Source organism: Prorops nasuta, unplaced genomic scaffold, assembly GCF_024137725.1.
Source record: "Prorops nasuta isolate Cenicafe-Biocafe unplaced genomic scaffold, Cenicafe_Pnas_1.2 PNAS00014, whole genome shotgun sequence".
In the NCBI taxonomy this organism is placed as follows: Eukaryota; Metazoa; Arthropoda; class Insecta; order Hymenoptera; family Bethylidae; genus Prorops; species Prorops nasuta.
Genome location: NW_027116811.1, coordinates 5,143,728 through 5,160,573, shown reverse-complemented (window position 1 = coordinate 5,160,573; position 16,846 = coordinate 5,143,728). Strand labels below are relative to the sequence as shown.

The 16,846-nt window shown below is 34.6% G+C and overlaps 3 protein-coding genes across 7 annotated transcripts in view; 2 read left to right on the top strand and 1 right to left on the bottom strand.

The window, feature by feature from the left end:
• Positions 1-7,567, top strand: part of LOC136778332 (uncharacterized) — a 66,757-nt gene extending 59,190 nt beyond the window's left edge. The window contains exons 1-5 of one of the 3 annotated variants that reach the window (XM_066735082.1): positions 3,024-3,263; positions 5,415-5,527; positions 5,605-5,757; positions 5,818-5,929; positions 6,021-7,567. In XM_066735082.1, coding sequence (XP_066591179.1) covers positions 3,216-3,263; positions 5,415-5,527; positions 5,605-5,757; positions 5,818-5,929; positions 6,021-6,260 — 666 coding nt within the window. In that variant the 5' untranslated portion in view covers positions 3,024-3,215 and the 3' untranslated portion in view covers positions 6,261-7,567. Of the gene's footprint in view, positions 1-3,023; positions 3,264-5,414; positions 5,528-5,604; positions 5,930-6,020 lie in introns of those variants that run through there. The other 2 variants (XM_066735080.1, XM_066735081.1) reach the window with 2 other exon arrangements.
• On the top strand, positions 6,846-10,327 carry LOC136778707 (gastrulation defective protein 1 homolog). The gene is given in 5 exon segments (XM_066735805.1): positions 6,846-6,860; positions 8,052-8,072; positions 8,074-8,601; positions 8,603-9,076; positions 9,872-10,327. Coding segments are annotated over 5 exon segments (1,494 nt in total).
• A 2,986-nt stretch (positions 10,328-13,313) lies between these two features.
• On the bottom strand, positions 13,314-16,725 carry LOC136778320 (RNA-binding protein 34-like). 3 transcript variants are annotated; one of them, XM_066735067.1, is made up of 4 exons: positions 16,333-16,725; positions 15,010-16,244; positions 13,678-13,991; positions 13,314-13,611 (listed from the first exon to the last, which is right to left on the bottom strand). In XM_066735067.1, the coding sequence occupies exons 2-4, from the start codon at positions 16,052-16,054 to the stop codon at positions 13,417-13,419; spliced, it is 1,554 nt and encodes a 517-aa protein (XP_066591164.1). In that variant the 5' UTR covers positions 16,055-16,244; positions 16,333-16,725; the 3' UTR covers positions 13,314-13,416. The 3 variants fall into 3 exon arrangements, with proteins under 3 accessions (XP_066591164.1, XP_066591163.1, XP_066591165.1); XM_066735066.1 differs by having other exon boundaries at positions 15,010-16,146; XM_066735068.1 differs by having other exon boundaries at positions 15,010-16,146; positions 16,459-16,725.
• Between the last annotated feature and the right edge of the window lie 121 nt (positions 16,726-16,846).

The following is a 16,846-nucleotide window of genomic DNA, read 5'->3' as shown; positions in this document are numbered from 1 at the left end:
GAGATTCTCTCCGATGATCAATGATAATCATCCGATGACTTTCGCTAACGTTGCATTAATATATATAGACGTCACACTATATTTCTCACGAGTCAAACGCTGCGATTTGTTCCAAGCTTTTTCATACTAATAAAATTATCTTTTTTTTATCTCAATCTTAATCGCCCACGTTTTGTGTAGGATGGAGATAAGATTTTTGCTATGGAAGTTTCACGGGAATTATACTTTTATAGTTCGATTGAATGAATCAATTATTTCTTAAGATTTTTATTGCTGTGATTTGTGCTTCTTGGAGAATTGAGATTTTCTTCGGTTATTAATGATAATCATCCGATGACTTTCGCTAAGGTTGCTTTAATATATATTTTTCGTATAGGATATATATATATATATAGACGCCACATTATATTTCTCGTGAATTAAATGCAACTATTTATTCCAAGCTTTTCCATACCAACAAAATGATCTTTTTTTATCTAAATCTTCATCGCCCACGTTTTATATAAGATTTTTCCTACGGAATTTTCATAGGAATTATACTTTTATAGTTCGATTGAATGAATCAATTATTCCTTAAGATTTTTATTGCAATTTGATTTGTGCTTCTTGGAGAATTGAGATTTTCTTCGGTTATTAATGATAATCATCCGATGACTTTCGCTAACGTTGCATTAATATATATATAGACGTCACGCTATATTTCTCACGAGTCAAACGCAGCGATTTGTTCCAAGCTTTTCCATACCAACAAAATGATATTTTTTTCTATCTAAATCTTAATCGCCCACGTTTTATATAAGATGGAGATAAAATTTTCCTACGGTATTTTCACAGAAATCGCTGCACTCTTACAGTTCTCCAGAATGAATTAATTATTTTATATTTATCGCAATGACATTTCTAGCGATTTGAAGAACTTTTGAACTTTTGCACACGCTTCAAAGAAAATTATTTGATTCGACTTAATCAGGCCTCAAATAATCCTAATGCAATAATTTATTTACTTTATGACTCAATTTTTAATCAGTTTTAATAAATTACTAATTGGACCAAAAATAATATTATTTTATTCAAATCAGAGCCAATTTTTTAAAATTAAATATTGTTAATTGAATAAAGCATTTGTTTGTACAAAATACCATTTTATATTTATCGCAATTATATTTCTAGCGATCCAAACAATTTTTGAACTTTCGCACACGCTTCAAACAAAATTATTCGATTCGACTTAAACAAGCCTCAAATATTCCTAATGCAATAATTTATTTACTTTATAATTCAATTTTTACTCAATTTTAATAAATTAATAATTGAACCAAAAATATTATTATTTTATTCAAATCAGAACGAATTTTTTAAATATAATATTATTAATAGAATAAAACCTTTGTTTATACAAAAAAACCACTCTACGTTTATCGCAATAGTATTTAAATTATTAAATAAAAAACAGTTGAATTTTTTCACGCACGAGAGAAATTACGTACGATGATGAAGAATTAAAGGGACGAGGGTATAACGTAACGTCTTTGCTTATAAAGTATCGGCGCCTGCACAATTTCTCATAAATAACGCACCGTACAACTCCGAGGATTTCCCCGAGCCGTTTGATCGCACCAAACGATCCCCTTTCCAGCTAAATCCTCGTCGCCCACGCTGCGATAGGCGCCACCCCCCCCCCCCTCCCCCTCCCAACCTCCTCCCTTATCTCCACGAGCACACATCACCTTATTAAAGGAGCCTAAGCCGCGCGAGAGCACCAACGCCCTCTGTTGGCAGTCCTATTCGATATTTCAATCGATAAATTCAAATCCGAGGAAGAAAATTCCTATAGGAGCCATAAAGCAAGTACCCTGGATCGAGGAACGCATCGATCGCGCGTTGCGCAGCCTGTAATTTAAAACAATTTTATAACGATACATCGCGAATTATACAATAGCCTTAAGAAAAGGAAAAGGGCTCGATCCAACCGCGCAACGCGTACCTCGGGTTTACCTTCGTGATTTAGCGAGTCGTGGGTGGATTTAGCCTCTGGGATCGGATCATCCGTTAGGATCCTTGATGGTACCACCACTTTGCATCGAGCCAAAGTCAGTGCATTTGAGAAATAAATTCTTCATATTTATACAATTTCATCATCATCGTAATGTATATTTTTTGTCAAAATTTGTCACGATCCAGATCTTAGGAGTTTTGGTATCTGAAAAGGTGGTTTAGAAAGGTATGGGTGGATTTAGCCTCTGGTATCGGATCATCCGTTAGGATCTTCGATGGTACCACCACTTTGCATCAAACAAACTCACTCCATTTTCGAAACAATTCTTCAAATTTATACATTTCATTTATATCATAATGTATTTTTTTTTTTCAAAATTCGTCACGATCCAGATCACAGAAGTTGTGGTATCTGAAAAATAAATGCGAGTGCAAAGCGGTAGAGGCAGGATCCGGGACTAATTAGGTGATATTTGACGTTTGGCGCCCCGCTGCATACATTAACATAGCTGATTGGTGATTACGCGACATTAGGTGCTCCAGCTAACTGCGTTTTAAATATTTGCCTTGATTGGCCAATAGAACTTGTCGGTGGTAGGAGCTCTCGAGGTTACCGTCGTTTTACATCGTTAAACTGACTTTAGAATCACGCCAACTGGTCCAATGAGAGAGAGAGAGAGAGAGAGAGAGAGAGAGAGAGAGAGAGAGGCTCTGTCCACGTCGAGTCGTAGAAAAAATGCAGCGCGTGGAAAGGTTGTTAATTGGTTGTTAAAATATTCAGGTGGCGTCGTTAAATAATTGTGAACGCGAGTTTGAATCTCGCGCCGTAGGAACGGGGATGGCCAGCCGAGTAGACGAGTAAATATTTGTACACGTCAATCACAGCGCGCGAGAGAGAATGGGGGGGGGGGGGGAAGGGATAGGAGGGGAGAGAAAAGCATTCGCTGTATAAACAAGGAATCTCGCCGGTGTACAAATCGTGACAAGGAGCTTTCACTGCTCCTCGCTATCTCTAACAGGTACTCGATTCTTGTCGTTTGTCCAACGCTCCAACTTGTTTACTTTATATTGGAAGAAAAATCATCACTGTCGCGCACCTCGGTTACTCATCGTTCGAGTTTCGACTTGTAAATCTCGCTACCTCCGCTTGGCACGTGCTGCTGCCTTATCGAACGTTGCAAATGGCTCACGTGGTTTTTGTTTGTATCCAGTGAGTAGGAATGGGGGGAGCAGTGTTATTAGTGGCTTTTCTTCGATCAAAATCTCTGGTAAAACTTAAGATGGATTTAAGGTGGATTTATACTATACGGCACCAAACCAGTACGGCACGGCACGACAAAACTTAATCATACGTGTTCTTATGAGTGTGTATATATTGACCGTCAACCGACCAGCACGGCACAGCAGCAGAACGGTGCCGACCGGCGCGAACCGACCGACATTCTGGCAAAGAATGTTTTGACGGTCTGTGCAGGTTGCTGTCGGGTCATGAAGGTGTCTGCCGGATAGTTTGAATCAGGAAACGGCACGGACTGACGCGTCTTGAAGCAAACAGCAATGGATTTGGAGTATAAAAAATTTATTTTGATATGCCGGTTATGCCGGTCCATTGCTGTATAGTATAAATGCTACATATAATTTGCCGTGCTGTGTCGGTCGGTGCTGTGCCGTGTCGTGCTGGTCTGATGCCGTATAGTATAAATCGACCTACGAGCGATTCGGTTTGGTACGGTTTGTGCATAAATGAGTTTCTCGATTCAATTTCAATTCAGATTTTTGTCGAGAGGAGAGCTACTATTTTGAAGACAGAATTTCTAGTCCCGAGAAATTCGTGGAGAATATTGATGCAGATTTAGTGACTAGTTTCTTGTTTTTCATCGAACTCTGTAAAGAAACTATGTGGATTTTGTTTGTATACAGCAAGAAGTAGGGGTGGAGGGGGGGGGGGGGAGTTGTTTGTAAATAAAACTAAACGAATTTGAATTGGCGTTCGACAAACGCTCCCTTTCAACGGGAGAAAGCTTGAAGGAGGAGATACAGAACGATATTCGCAATCAGATTTTATAAATAAAAACCTCATATCAATTGTTATTTTCTCCTAAAGATGAAAGAAGAAACGAACGTATGTTGAAGGCGATCTTGTTTATAAGATTTGACTTTGAATACAACCTACAAAGAGAATTGCAACTATTGGAAAGGAAGGACACTACAAGTAACTTTTTCTTTCTTTCCTGTAGGTTTCACTATTAAATGATTTTCCAGTTCCTAGTACTACGAGATACTCGAGTAAGGAGTCCCAATGTAAAGATTATCACGTAAAAAGGGCCTTATATTTTTGTCTTTGTTTTAAATAATTTATTAATCCGAACTTTATGTTCGAGTTAGTAAAGATAAGTGTGCTACTTTTTGAAAATCTTCCAATAAACCCTTTGATCTTTCTTTCCTACAATTTTCTCATCAAACTTTGCGAATAATCCACAGGACATATTTTTTTTTCGTGTGAAAATGTTGTTTCGGGTCACCGATGAAACTATTCGCATCACGCGGAAAGGAACAACGAGAATAACGTAACGGCAAAAACACTAGGTGCGAGAGATTCTCGCGGAAAATATTGGCTCGAGTCGACCAATGGCTGAGCGTAATATCGATAATGGGGAAAAATGGGGGACCAATCGTAAAGGAGAATGCTCACCACGGGACATTCGCAGTTTGCACTCGTAAAAGACTCGACTCGGTCCGCGTTGTGTTGTGCACAGCCGCAGAGGTTATCGCGCGAAACATTTGCCTCTCCTCCATGTACACACGCACTCTGCACGCATACGATCGCAATTCTATAGTATATTAGTTCCAAACAAAACACCTTGGTCATTTCTTACTCGGTGCTCGATGACGCAACACTTTGAATAAATACTACGTGAGACGATTCTGCATCCGTTTATTGATACAATTTTCCTCCGTGAGCTGCGATTTACCGATCGAACCCTCGAGAATATATATATATATATATACCGAATTAAAGCCACCTTATCTTATCAGTTGGCTCCCATAAATCGAGTCCTGGAAGAACGAGCCATCCAAATTGAGATTCGGGTGAGATTTTACTGGATTTACGATATTATATCGCATTACGATCGATTCCCGTGTCTTCGGTACCGACTTAATAAAATAAATCCTGCCCGTTAAAGCGTAATAATGTAGTACATATATATATATTTATATACGAATACCAAAGTCGCGCGGACATTGACCAGGCTTGGCAATAACATAAGGTGTAATTTTTATAGTAGTCTTAAAATTAAATATCGGGTTTAATTTCCGTGGGTATAATCCCGCGGCTCGATTGTATTTCGGAGGATCACTTGGGTTGGTCGATCTCCGGACCGTTTAACGCAGACAGGTTAAATTTGTTTTCTTCGCAGGTGGTTTGGCTGACCGCAGTCCTGTGCCCGCGGCTCGCTGCCGCCAACAATCTGACCATATCCCTGTTCTCCCGCAAGTCGAGGGAACGTCCCTTCAAAGGACACATCTCCCGGTGAGCGTGCGCGCCATCTTGCTAGCGAGCTCGACGACGCGTGACGTCATCCAGTAACCAGAATTGTTTGTCAACAGGTTCCTCGAGGATACGACGGAGAAGCGAATGAATTACCGAGAAATGCAGATGCTTCTGCGGGAGGAAGCTGGAGAAAATGGCCTCGGGGTCGATTGCTGTCCGTCGATCCAGGAGATGGTGGAGCCACTCGGTGGTCGGAATCGAGAGGACATGTACGTGGAGCTCTACAGGGACGGCAATAATGTGCAAAGATTTTACGAGTACTCTTGCAGACCCGACGTTCTCGACAAACCCTGCAGGTTCGTCGACCGGAAGTTCAGCAATCAATCGAGATGCGTGCAGAAATTCTCCTATTCCTACGCCATCATTGAAAACCTCGAGAGGGTTCGTACATCTCACTTTATCAGCAGAACTTTTACATTGGTGGATATTCCAAGCACGGTAATTATATCATCCTTCCTTTTCCACCTTTCAGGAACGTTACAGGCATCACCACAGCAAAGAGTCCCGTTTCCCGCCATTCCAGGGCGACACGGCTGGTGGAAAAACGTGGGCGTTGGATTACGTGAGGGTGCGTAGCGGGTGCAGTTGCGAAATCACGCCGAAGCCGAAGAAGAAGAAACATGCGCAACTCAAGGCGAAGAAGGCGAAGAGCAAACAACGATTGAGGCTGCTTGGCAGAGATAGCGATCAGGATTTTGAACTGGAGACGTGAGAGCAACGTGGCTGTTGACGTGGACCAACGTGCTGCTCGTGAGATTCACGCTCAACGAGTCGCGTTTCCATTGTTTTGATCACGTGACTAGGGAGACCCAGGGCCAAATGAACAAGTGCCATGTCGCATAGGAAGAGCGATGATGAACTTTTATATATATATATAGTATTTACAAACATAGCTCGAGTACATATATATGTGTGTCTTATACCTCTCTGCGGGTCGTCTTGGCCACCCCGTATAGCGCGCCGAGGATCGAATATGTTACCAATGTCGAGGGCCTTTCATTAAACTTTTCTATCAGATTTAAGTAATAGTATTTCTGCTCGTGGCTCTTCGAGCCCCGCGTGAAAACGCGTCGTACGCACCACCACCATTTACTCATTATATACGATATACATATTATATAATATATTTATTGATGCGATGCTCTTTTAACGTATTAAAATTGTCTGGAGAATAGGACACAAAAACGTCAATTGTGTGTATATACGCGCATCTTTGAAAAAACATCTTGATGCAAACGCAAAGAGCTTGTAATTTCTTTTATAGTGTTTTGTAAGTAATAAGTTATTTTTTATAGAAATGAGTCAATTGAACGTAAGATAGCTACTAATAAGTTTCGATAACTTTAAGACGTCTGCTACAAATTGGAGAACAATCGTCCACGTAATTTCGAGGGGAGGGAAATAATTGATATTTACTTCGTCTCGACGTTTCGTTGAAAATAATCCATCATACAAAGAGCATACCATTTTAAAATAGCTTTTAAGAAAATCAACAGGCACTGCGTATCTATATTTTATGTCTCTTCTCTGTCTTCTTCCCTTTTATTTTTTAATGCGGCCAGTTCTTAATGTTTATCAACCCCTTAGCTGTACATGTCACAGATCTTTACCTTTGGACTTGGCCAAATCTTCGACGCTGGCACTTGAGGGGCTAACAGGTTACGCGTATGTATATTAGGAAATTTCTGTCTTTAAGAAATGAGGGCGTATTGTTTTTATTTTTACTAAAACTCATTAGGTATTAGTAACAGATCTGCGTGACCATCCCTACAGTGCAAACGAGTTTCTACTAAACTTATTTAATGAGATATATATATTGTTAGCATAATTATCCACTATAACAATCAAATGAAACAAAAACGGCGTGAGTAATATTTCAGATTAAATAGAAAAAAGTATTCTTGTGAATATTTAGAAGGAAGACACGATATATTTGGATAAATTTTAAACTGGAATTTAATATATTTCAATGATCCTGTAAAATCTTTGCATTTATTATTATCAATAAAAAGATATAACTTTCTGGAATAAGCAGATTTATGTAATTACGTTGATTTTATAAAATTTGTAGGATGTGACGTAAGTATATTCCGTTTACTAATCCTTTCATTACGGCAGTTCACCCTATCCACCCGGTATAGGTGACGCCACTCAACGGTGAGCTGGGGAGTCCCAACACCTGAGAAACATCGGCGATCACCAACGCCACCTACCGGCGGGGATTGCCGCAAGACCCCGCAATCCGCATATCCCCAGGCCCCAGTGGCCCATATGAGCGAGCAATTTCCCGTTTCATTTTTGCCTAAAGCAGCACCTGATTTAAGAAATTGATACAAATATGGATAAAGGTGAAAAGAGTAATTAAAATGAGTCTGTTCAAGGAAAAGAAAACGATAATTTGATTGGTCCCCCCATTCCAAAAGCTACAAATCTGCAGTTTAAGAATGATAATGGCAATGACAATGAAGAGTCAGACAATGAAGAAATATCATTAGCAGATTAGATTCCTTGCAGTCATGAAGTGTCTACAAACACATGGGCTAAAAGCAATAACAGCTGTTGCAGTTGATCCATCTGGAGCAAGATTGGCTTCTGGGTCAATTGATTACAATGTCTCCTTTTGGGATTTTGCTGGTATGGACACTTCTTTAAAAAGCTTCAGAACTTTACAACCATGTGAAAATCATACAATTAAATGTTTGCAATACTCAATTACTGGCGATGTTTTATTAGTTATATCTGGTGCAGCCCAAGCAAAAGTTTTAGATAGAGATGATTTTGAAAAATTTGAAACAGTAAAAGGTGATCAATATATCACTGATATGGCATATACCAAGGGACACACAGCTGAATTAAACAGTGGTTGTTGGCATCCATTTACTAAAGAAGAATACATGACATGTTCCCAGGATAGTACATGCAGAATTTGGATTCTTTATAGACCACGTGGTCATAAACGTATTATTAAGTGTAGAGCCAAAAATGGAGTTAAAACCATTCCTACCACATGTAGTTATAATAAAGAAGGTAATATTGTTGCCTGTGGTTGTATATATAGATGGCTCTATACAAATGTGGGATCATAGAAAGAATTTTGTAAATCCTTCACTGATTTTAAGAAAAGTCCATGCTAAAGATAATGAAATATCTACTTTAAACTTTTCCTATTTGGGACATAAACTTGCAACAAGAAGCTGCGATGATACACTTAAACTTTGGGATTTAAGATCATTTAAGTCACCTTTATTTCAAGCAACTAATGTATTCTCTAGATACGACACTAAAGATTGTATGTTTAGCCCAGATGACTCAATAGTTGTTACAGGAGAGTCCTTAAGTAAGGGACAAGAAGCTGGTAGAGTTTTATTTTATGATACAAATACTTTTGACTTAGTGAAACATATTTCAGTAACAAACTCACATGTTATTAAAACTTTGTGGCATCCTAAGCTCAATCAAATATTCCTTGGCTGTGGCAATGGCATAGTCAAGTCATATTATGATCTACCCAGATAGCAAAATCCTGTCGTAATGTTGTCATATTGTCCTCAGAATGCAGTATTCCGTGATGTCAAAAATAGGCACAGATGAGGACTCATTTGTACCTCAGATTGCACTCACGTCGTGAGGTATCATTAAATGATAGAAAATGTTGAATTCCGATGTAGGATAATTCTTCAATTTTTAACGCCGGCGTTGCAACATTTTCGCTCTGCATTTAATCAAATTTACTTTCATTTTTGATGTCCAAATGATTTGACCGTACTTTTGCTGATGAAAAATCGTTTTCCCTGGTGGGTCTTGAACGCTGGTCGTTGGAATAATGAGACTGATACCTTGTCCATTACACTGCCTGACGTTAGTTAGTAGCAAAGTTCCATTTGTCTATATATTTCGACTGGCTGTAATTTTATCGGTCACATTAATTAAAAAAAAAATGTACGTGCTGTAGCGCTGATAGCGATATATAGCTTGCTTCTTGAATACTCGTTATTTGAAAATATTAAATGTATTACCACAATTACATTCAATGTACTCATAATTCACTCATGGTGTGTCGACAGCAATCTTCATATTATTATCATTATATGATCTCATTTTTTTCTTACAATATGACGTGAAATGTAGAACATAGCATGTCCTCACGATACGTCAGTAAATGTCACGATGTAAGCTCAGGATCATATTGACATTATAGACCATTAATATTAACATGTTATGTTTTAACATAATCTGATCACAAAAATAAAGCATTATGCGGTAATATATGCATATCACGTCGTGATTAAACCTGAGGTTTCAGACGTTGTTATCTGGGTAAAGAAGAGTATGAGAGGGGTCAAACTATACGTTGCTAAAACTCATCTCAAGCAAAAGCATACAGAAATTATGTCTACCCAACAAATAATCACTCCCCATGCATTACCATTATTTAGACAAGACAGGCCAAAATCGATTAGAAAACAAATGGAAAAAGATCGCCTTAATCCAATTAAATCTCGTCGGCCCGATTTACCTATAACTTCAGGTCAAGGAGGAAGAGTTGCATTCTCAAGAGGAACTCTCAGTTCTTACGTAATTAAAAATCTTGGACATAGTAAAAGAATAGAGGACGATCAAGACCCACGAGAAGCAATTCTAAAATATGCAAAAGAAGCTGAGCAAAATCCTTATTGGATAACACCAGCTTATAAAAAGACACAGCCAAAAACAATCATTGAACACGATAGTGAACCTAATAATAAATACCCAAAAACTCACAATAATAAACAAAAGTGAAAAATTTTAAATATCATAAATTAAATAACTTATAATAAAACACAATATTCAATGAAAACACTCTGCAATATAGCTTTTATTTATTCCATACTATATATAACAACAAATTTTTATATGTTCAAATTTTTACTTACAATATCATATAGTATATGAGTAGCATCCCAGATAGACAGGTATACATCAGATTTATCTCAAATTTACAATACTCATCATCATCCCTTGCAGCAAGGTAGCGCCCCTTATGAGTGCTCAGGTAGTCTTTGCTTTGACAACAACGCATGTCGCAAATAAAATATTCAATATTTCTTCATTATTTGGTCTATCATTGACGATAACTAATTTACTGGAAATTTAATTATAATTTCAATAATTTATTGGCGATCAAAGTGACAAAAAGATGCTGTAAACTTGACTCAAATTCATGTGAAAAAGTGTGCGCAATATTTGCATCATATTTATTTATACGATTACACATATGTAATTATATATATATATATATAAAGAAAATAACTACATAAATAATGGACTGTAACAAAATATATACATATGAAGAAATCTTACGCGTCTTCATTTATTATACGCTGAAATCTTTATATTATCTAAGCTTCTTATTCGGTTATAGCGACATTGCCAATTATACCTGAATTCATGCAATTTTTTATTTTAAATATGGGACATATATATATTATTGTTAAGCCAAGTAAATTAAACCAGCATTGTTAATTATTGACTGCTTAACCCATTAACGTCCAAAATGTCAAAATTTCTTGCACGTCTTCAAAGTGATTTTTTCCTATGTAATTGGCGTTGAAAAAATTCTTGAACCACATATTCTGATGTAAAATTGCATGCTCTTTCAGAATCTGTTGCCAGAATCATGATAAAACTCACAGGAAAAGAGATATGCTCGATTGAAACATAGAAAACACCTAAATTTTCGAAAAAAAAAATGTTTAGGATTTTTTTTCGAAGTGTTACGGTGAAGATATCACCTTGCGACCGTGATCAAAGATGATCATGGGAGTTGAAGTTTAACAGGGAATTTTTTTGTTGACCTTGAACCATCGCTTCTTTACAAAATGGCGGAAAAAACGACTTTTTTTTTTTCAATCTTCATCAACTTTTTTCTCGAAATCTATGGTCTTTAGAAAAAAATTCATAAAAACAAAAATGCCTTAGAATCGCTCGAGGAACATTCTCAAATTTTTTCAGAATTTTTTGAGACAATTTTTTATTTTCCGGGAAACTTGTGAAATGGAATTTTCAAAAATGTCTCCAAAAATTCTAAAAAAATTTTAGGATGTTTCTCGAGTGCTTCTAAGACATTTTTGTTCTTATGAATTTTTTTCTAAAGTCCATAGATTTCGAGAAAAAAATTGATAAAGTTGAAAAAATAAAAATCGTTTTTTCCGCCATTTTGTAAAGAAGCGATGGTTCAAGGTCAACAAAAAAATTCCCTGTTAAACTTCAACTCCCATGATCACCTTTGATCACGGTCGCAAGGTGATATCTTCACCGTAACACTTCGAAAAAAAATCCTAAAAATTTTTTTTTTCGAAAATTTAGGTGTTTTTTATGTTTCAATCGAGCATATCTCTTTTCCTGTGAGTTTTATCATGATTCTGGCAACGGATTCTGAAAGAGCATGCAATTTTACATCAGAATGTGTGGTTCAAGAATTTTTTCAACGCCAATTACATAGGAAAAAATCACTTTGAAAACGTGCAAGAAATTTTGACATTTTGGACGTTAATGGGTTAATATGGGTAACCTCTGCATGAAGAGCTGAAGAAACTGGAAGGAAAGAAACCTATATTTGCTTATAAAGAACTATATATCTACGCATTAAACCGCAAACCTATACGCTACTATCTTTAAAATTCGACTTATTATTCAAGAGGAACATGTCATAATTACTTGCGAGAAATTAGCTGCTTCAATGTCCACCTAGTGGTGTCCCTAAACACTTGTCCATTCATTCTAATCTATAAATTTTCAGTAAAGTTTTCTTGTATTTACTATGAATTAAGGTCGAGTCCTACCAAAGTTTAATTAATTCAATTAATATAGTACACGTAACATGAACTGTATCACTAACAACCAGTAACTACTTAAAGTAGTATAGTTCACGTAACGGATAATATACCACTTTAAATAATTATACTTTGATAGGACTCGGCCTAAGAATACTTACAAGTTAATGTAAATTTGATACAAAGAATAATACATTTATAAATCTAACAAAATTACATAGGGGCTTGTATTCATATTTCAGACATGGATAAAATCATAATGCATCTACTAAGTACAAACATTAATAGCAGGAATATTTGTTGTAATATGGGAAAGATTAAATAATCCAATAGTGATGATGCAGATATGCTTCTTTAATTTTCATTAAGTTTGAAATATATCTTGTAGCAATATTTGCCATACTATTTTTATTTGTAGAACTAGCAAGATTGATGCAAAGTTTTGTAAATGCGTTTACGGATTACATGACAAAAATATTAATTCACTACTGGATGTAAACTTTTCGTCAATTTGCAATAAATTTAATTGCGCCAAAGCATTTTACTTTAAGTTGTTGTACATTTAGAGTAAATCATTTTTCAGCATACAATGATCTTCATACAAGTCTATCTGGGATATTACTGAAATTGCTACATTGTGAACTGTGATTCTATGTTAGAACTTCAAAAAAAAATACAAAAAACTTGTTTCAATAATTACTTGTGTATTATAAAAACATGATTGACGAATTGAAAAGAAAGTGTTTTTTATAAAAGAAGTGAATTCCTAAAAATCCGAAAAAGGATGGCGTGTATGTGAAATGGAATACAAAAAAATATATCTTTGACCGGCGTTTTCAATATGTTATGTCAGTGTTGAGGATTCTGGCAGTTAAACCGTATTTGATGACTAATTAAGTAATACACAGTGGGAAATTGAATTGTGTGCGATTCAGCTATAGTGTAGTATATCATTTTCCATGTAAAGTACAAAGTAAAGCTAGCCAAACCACACACGATCCAATTTTCCACTCTGTACAACAAAATCAAAGTATGCACTAAGCAGGTATGTTTCATTCAATCTGTATTTTTTATACTTTTTCCCATAAGCTTTGCAGCAATTAATTTCTTCTTTTTGTTGGTTTTACACTTTTTCTTATCGTGTTGGAGGCAATTTGCATGTTGTCCTTGAAAATTACCCATGCTTTTATCACTTTGAACCTTTCGTTGTTTTATCTTATTTTTTTTTCGGGAACTTTCATTATTACATGCCTGTAAATTTATATTATTTATGTCACTAGCCATACGTATAATTTTAATATTTCTCTAATAACTTACATCAACACTGACAGATTTTGTCGAACCAGACTTAAATCTTTTAGCATTATTCAGTTTATTGATAGAATATGGTTTCCTTTCATCAGCTTGTCTCTTTTTTTTTGGTAAAGAATCATTATATTGTTTAACACGTATTTCACGATCATGAATCAAAGTGCCATTTAATTCAAGAGCTAATGCAACTGAATCGTGATTTTTAAAATTCACGTATCCTACTCCTATTCCTACACCAGTTTTACCATTCCGAACTACACGTACAGATTCTATTTCCCCACAATCTTTAAAATGTTCCCAAATGTCATTGTCTTCAATTTCTAGAAGAAGAAAACTATATGTAGTATTCATATCTTAAGATTAAACTCAATTAAAATTTTAATCTGCGTATAAAGTTGCTAAAATTGTTTTAAAGTAATGAAACAAATCGATTTTCTAATTAAATTGAATTATTACATTTTTACCAATAGCACAGAGTTCATATATGGTTAACATTTAGTTATAATAAAGGTAACTATATATATATTACTCTAGGTATCAACTTATACTCTACTCAGATATGCCTTAAATTTGAAATAAATAAAATTCAGCTTTATGATTGAATAAGTAATGCTGAAATATCAAATAATATTTAAAACACAATTTAAATAAAAAAATTCACACCTATATTTGCATTGCATGCCATTTTATTACCTATATATTTTTTCATTTCTTGTAGAACTTTTTTTTTTGGTTTTGAAAAAAATTGTATTTTTCATTTCATTATAGTTTTAGATATAGACCATTTTAATTAATAATATACATTCTGTAATATCACCATTTTCAATTTTTAAAATAATGATTAGTATAAATACAAGTGAATTTTTTTTCTAAACATATAGTTATTAATTAAAAGAAACAAATTGATGTTTTATGTTTCTGTAAATTAATTTAAGATACGAAAAAATGAATTTGTAGAGTACATATTAACAATTAAAATGACTTTTCTACAAAAAAAAAACGAATGGATAATAATTTTTTGGAAGAAACATTAAGCTCTAAAAAAAAAATGAATAAATACAGAAAAGAAATTAATATTCAACACAAATATGAAAGCAAAAATTTTGATTAAACTTTAGATTTAGACTATACTATTTGACATTTAAGCATTAATAATTTAATTAAAAACGAGTTTGTTTATTTCAAATTTAAAATATTCTACCTTGTGCAGTAAATACCTAAGATGATAACTAACTTAAAACTTTGATTTTACATATTGACAAAAATTAAATATTCACTTTTTTTATGTATTTCTGATTATTAATCTTTATACAGCATTATTAATTATAAAATACTTACTAAAGCTTAGATTTCCTAAAAATATTGCTTTTTTACTATCTCCCCCCTGCTTCTTATTTAGTTTATCAACTCTTATGTAATTACCATTAAACTTTGTTCCATTTAATTTCAATGCTTTTACAGCTGAATTTTCTGTCTTAAATGTTACATAGCTTATCAAATTGTTTACATTGGCATGTATTTTCTTAGTTATAGCAGCAATTCTTTTTGAGCCATTTAGTTTTTCTGGTATAATACCTCTTATACGGATATTTTCTATTTCTCCAAACACAGAGAACAATTTTTTAATTTGTGTCTTAGTGGATTCTTTTGGTATATTACCAATAAATATGGTTCTTTTTTCTTTATCTAGTAGTTCTTCTGGTGAAACCTTATTTTGCTCTTTTTTAATAGTTCCTTCATTATCACTCTGCTCTTTTACATCATTATCATTACTATTTTCTATTAAATCTTCTGTGTTTGAATTAGAACTGTTTATGCTACTACAATCCATTTTATTAAAACTACTATCGTCATTACCATTAACATGTTTTGTCACAAATTTCATTTTGCTGTCTTCTTTATCTTTTTCTCCTAAATTTTCATTATCTTCTTCGTGCTCACTTTCCTTTTTGACATTTTTTTCTATTTTTATCCTTTTTTGTTTAAGAACGGTTGATCCTTTAAACATTTTTATGCCTTTATTTTCTGATCCTTCTGTGTCACTGGAAAAATTGTCACTATTTTCTGTTTTAACATCAATATCTATGGCCCTAGATTTTCCAGCATTATTGGTATTAATATTTTTCTTTATAGGTGAATTAGCTGTTTTAAAAATCTTCTCTTTTTGAAGAGAGTTCAAATCTTGGGGCAAAACTTGCTCTTCAACATTTGTAATATTGTTTTTTTTGTAATTGGAAACTATTTCCTTTTTGTTATTAAATAAATCTGCTTTGCTGCTAGCTGTATGTTTAAACTTTTTCTTTTTTATGTTGAGAATATTATGTTTGTTTACATCATTCATATCCTTTCCATGATTTTTATTTAATGTTTTTAATTTAGTCATGATAAATTGAAACTTCTTTTATTTAAAGTAAATGTACTTGAAATAAATATTGCCTCCTTTACCAAAAAAACTTCTCTGTTTTCAGTTTTGCCCTAAAAATTGATAAAAATAGTTTGTATGAAACACACACACATATTTATAGAATTTGTCTTGTTGTGTTGATTCTTCACCTAAAAGCAAGTTTTTCTACCTATTGGTAAAATATATACGTTTGATAAAAATTACAAGCTGTAGTAAGTTCTATTTAAATTCAAGTTTTACCAAATAGACAAACTTACCAAATGTTTACAAGTAGAAAAACTGGTTCTAATTGAAGTTATATAGAATGTGCTTAACCGAGTGACTACAGTGAAATTATCGAAAAAAATAAGCTATTATTGTACTGATTTAAAAAATATGTATACCACGTGCACTATGCGGGCGTTTTCAATTTAACCCAAAAATTAACGAAATTAATGTGCACCACCACGTTCCTTTGATAACAGGGGTTTTCTTTGGCCTTCTTCCTTTTTTTATTTGATTACACTGCCAAAAGCGATTATACGGTTATGCTTCTATTTTCATTTTTGACTTAAAATATCAGAGATCTTCGACATTTGCCGTTTTCCTTTCACTGAGGATGTTTACATTTGGACTGGTCTGCTCCAGTCTGCTCTGCTGTGTCTGCTGGACCGTTTTCTCGTGGTTTTCGATTCGCAATAAAATTTAGATTTGGATTGACCTAGCCGCAGTGATGCAACCGAAGGCGAAAAACTGACGAAAAGTTCCCTAGATAGAGGTAATTCAAATTGG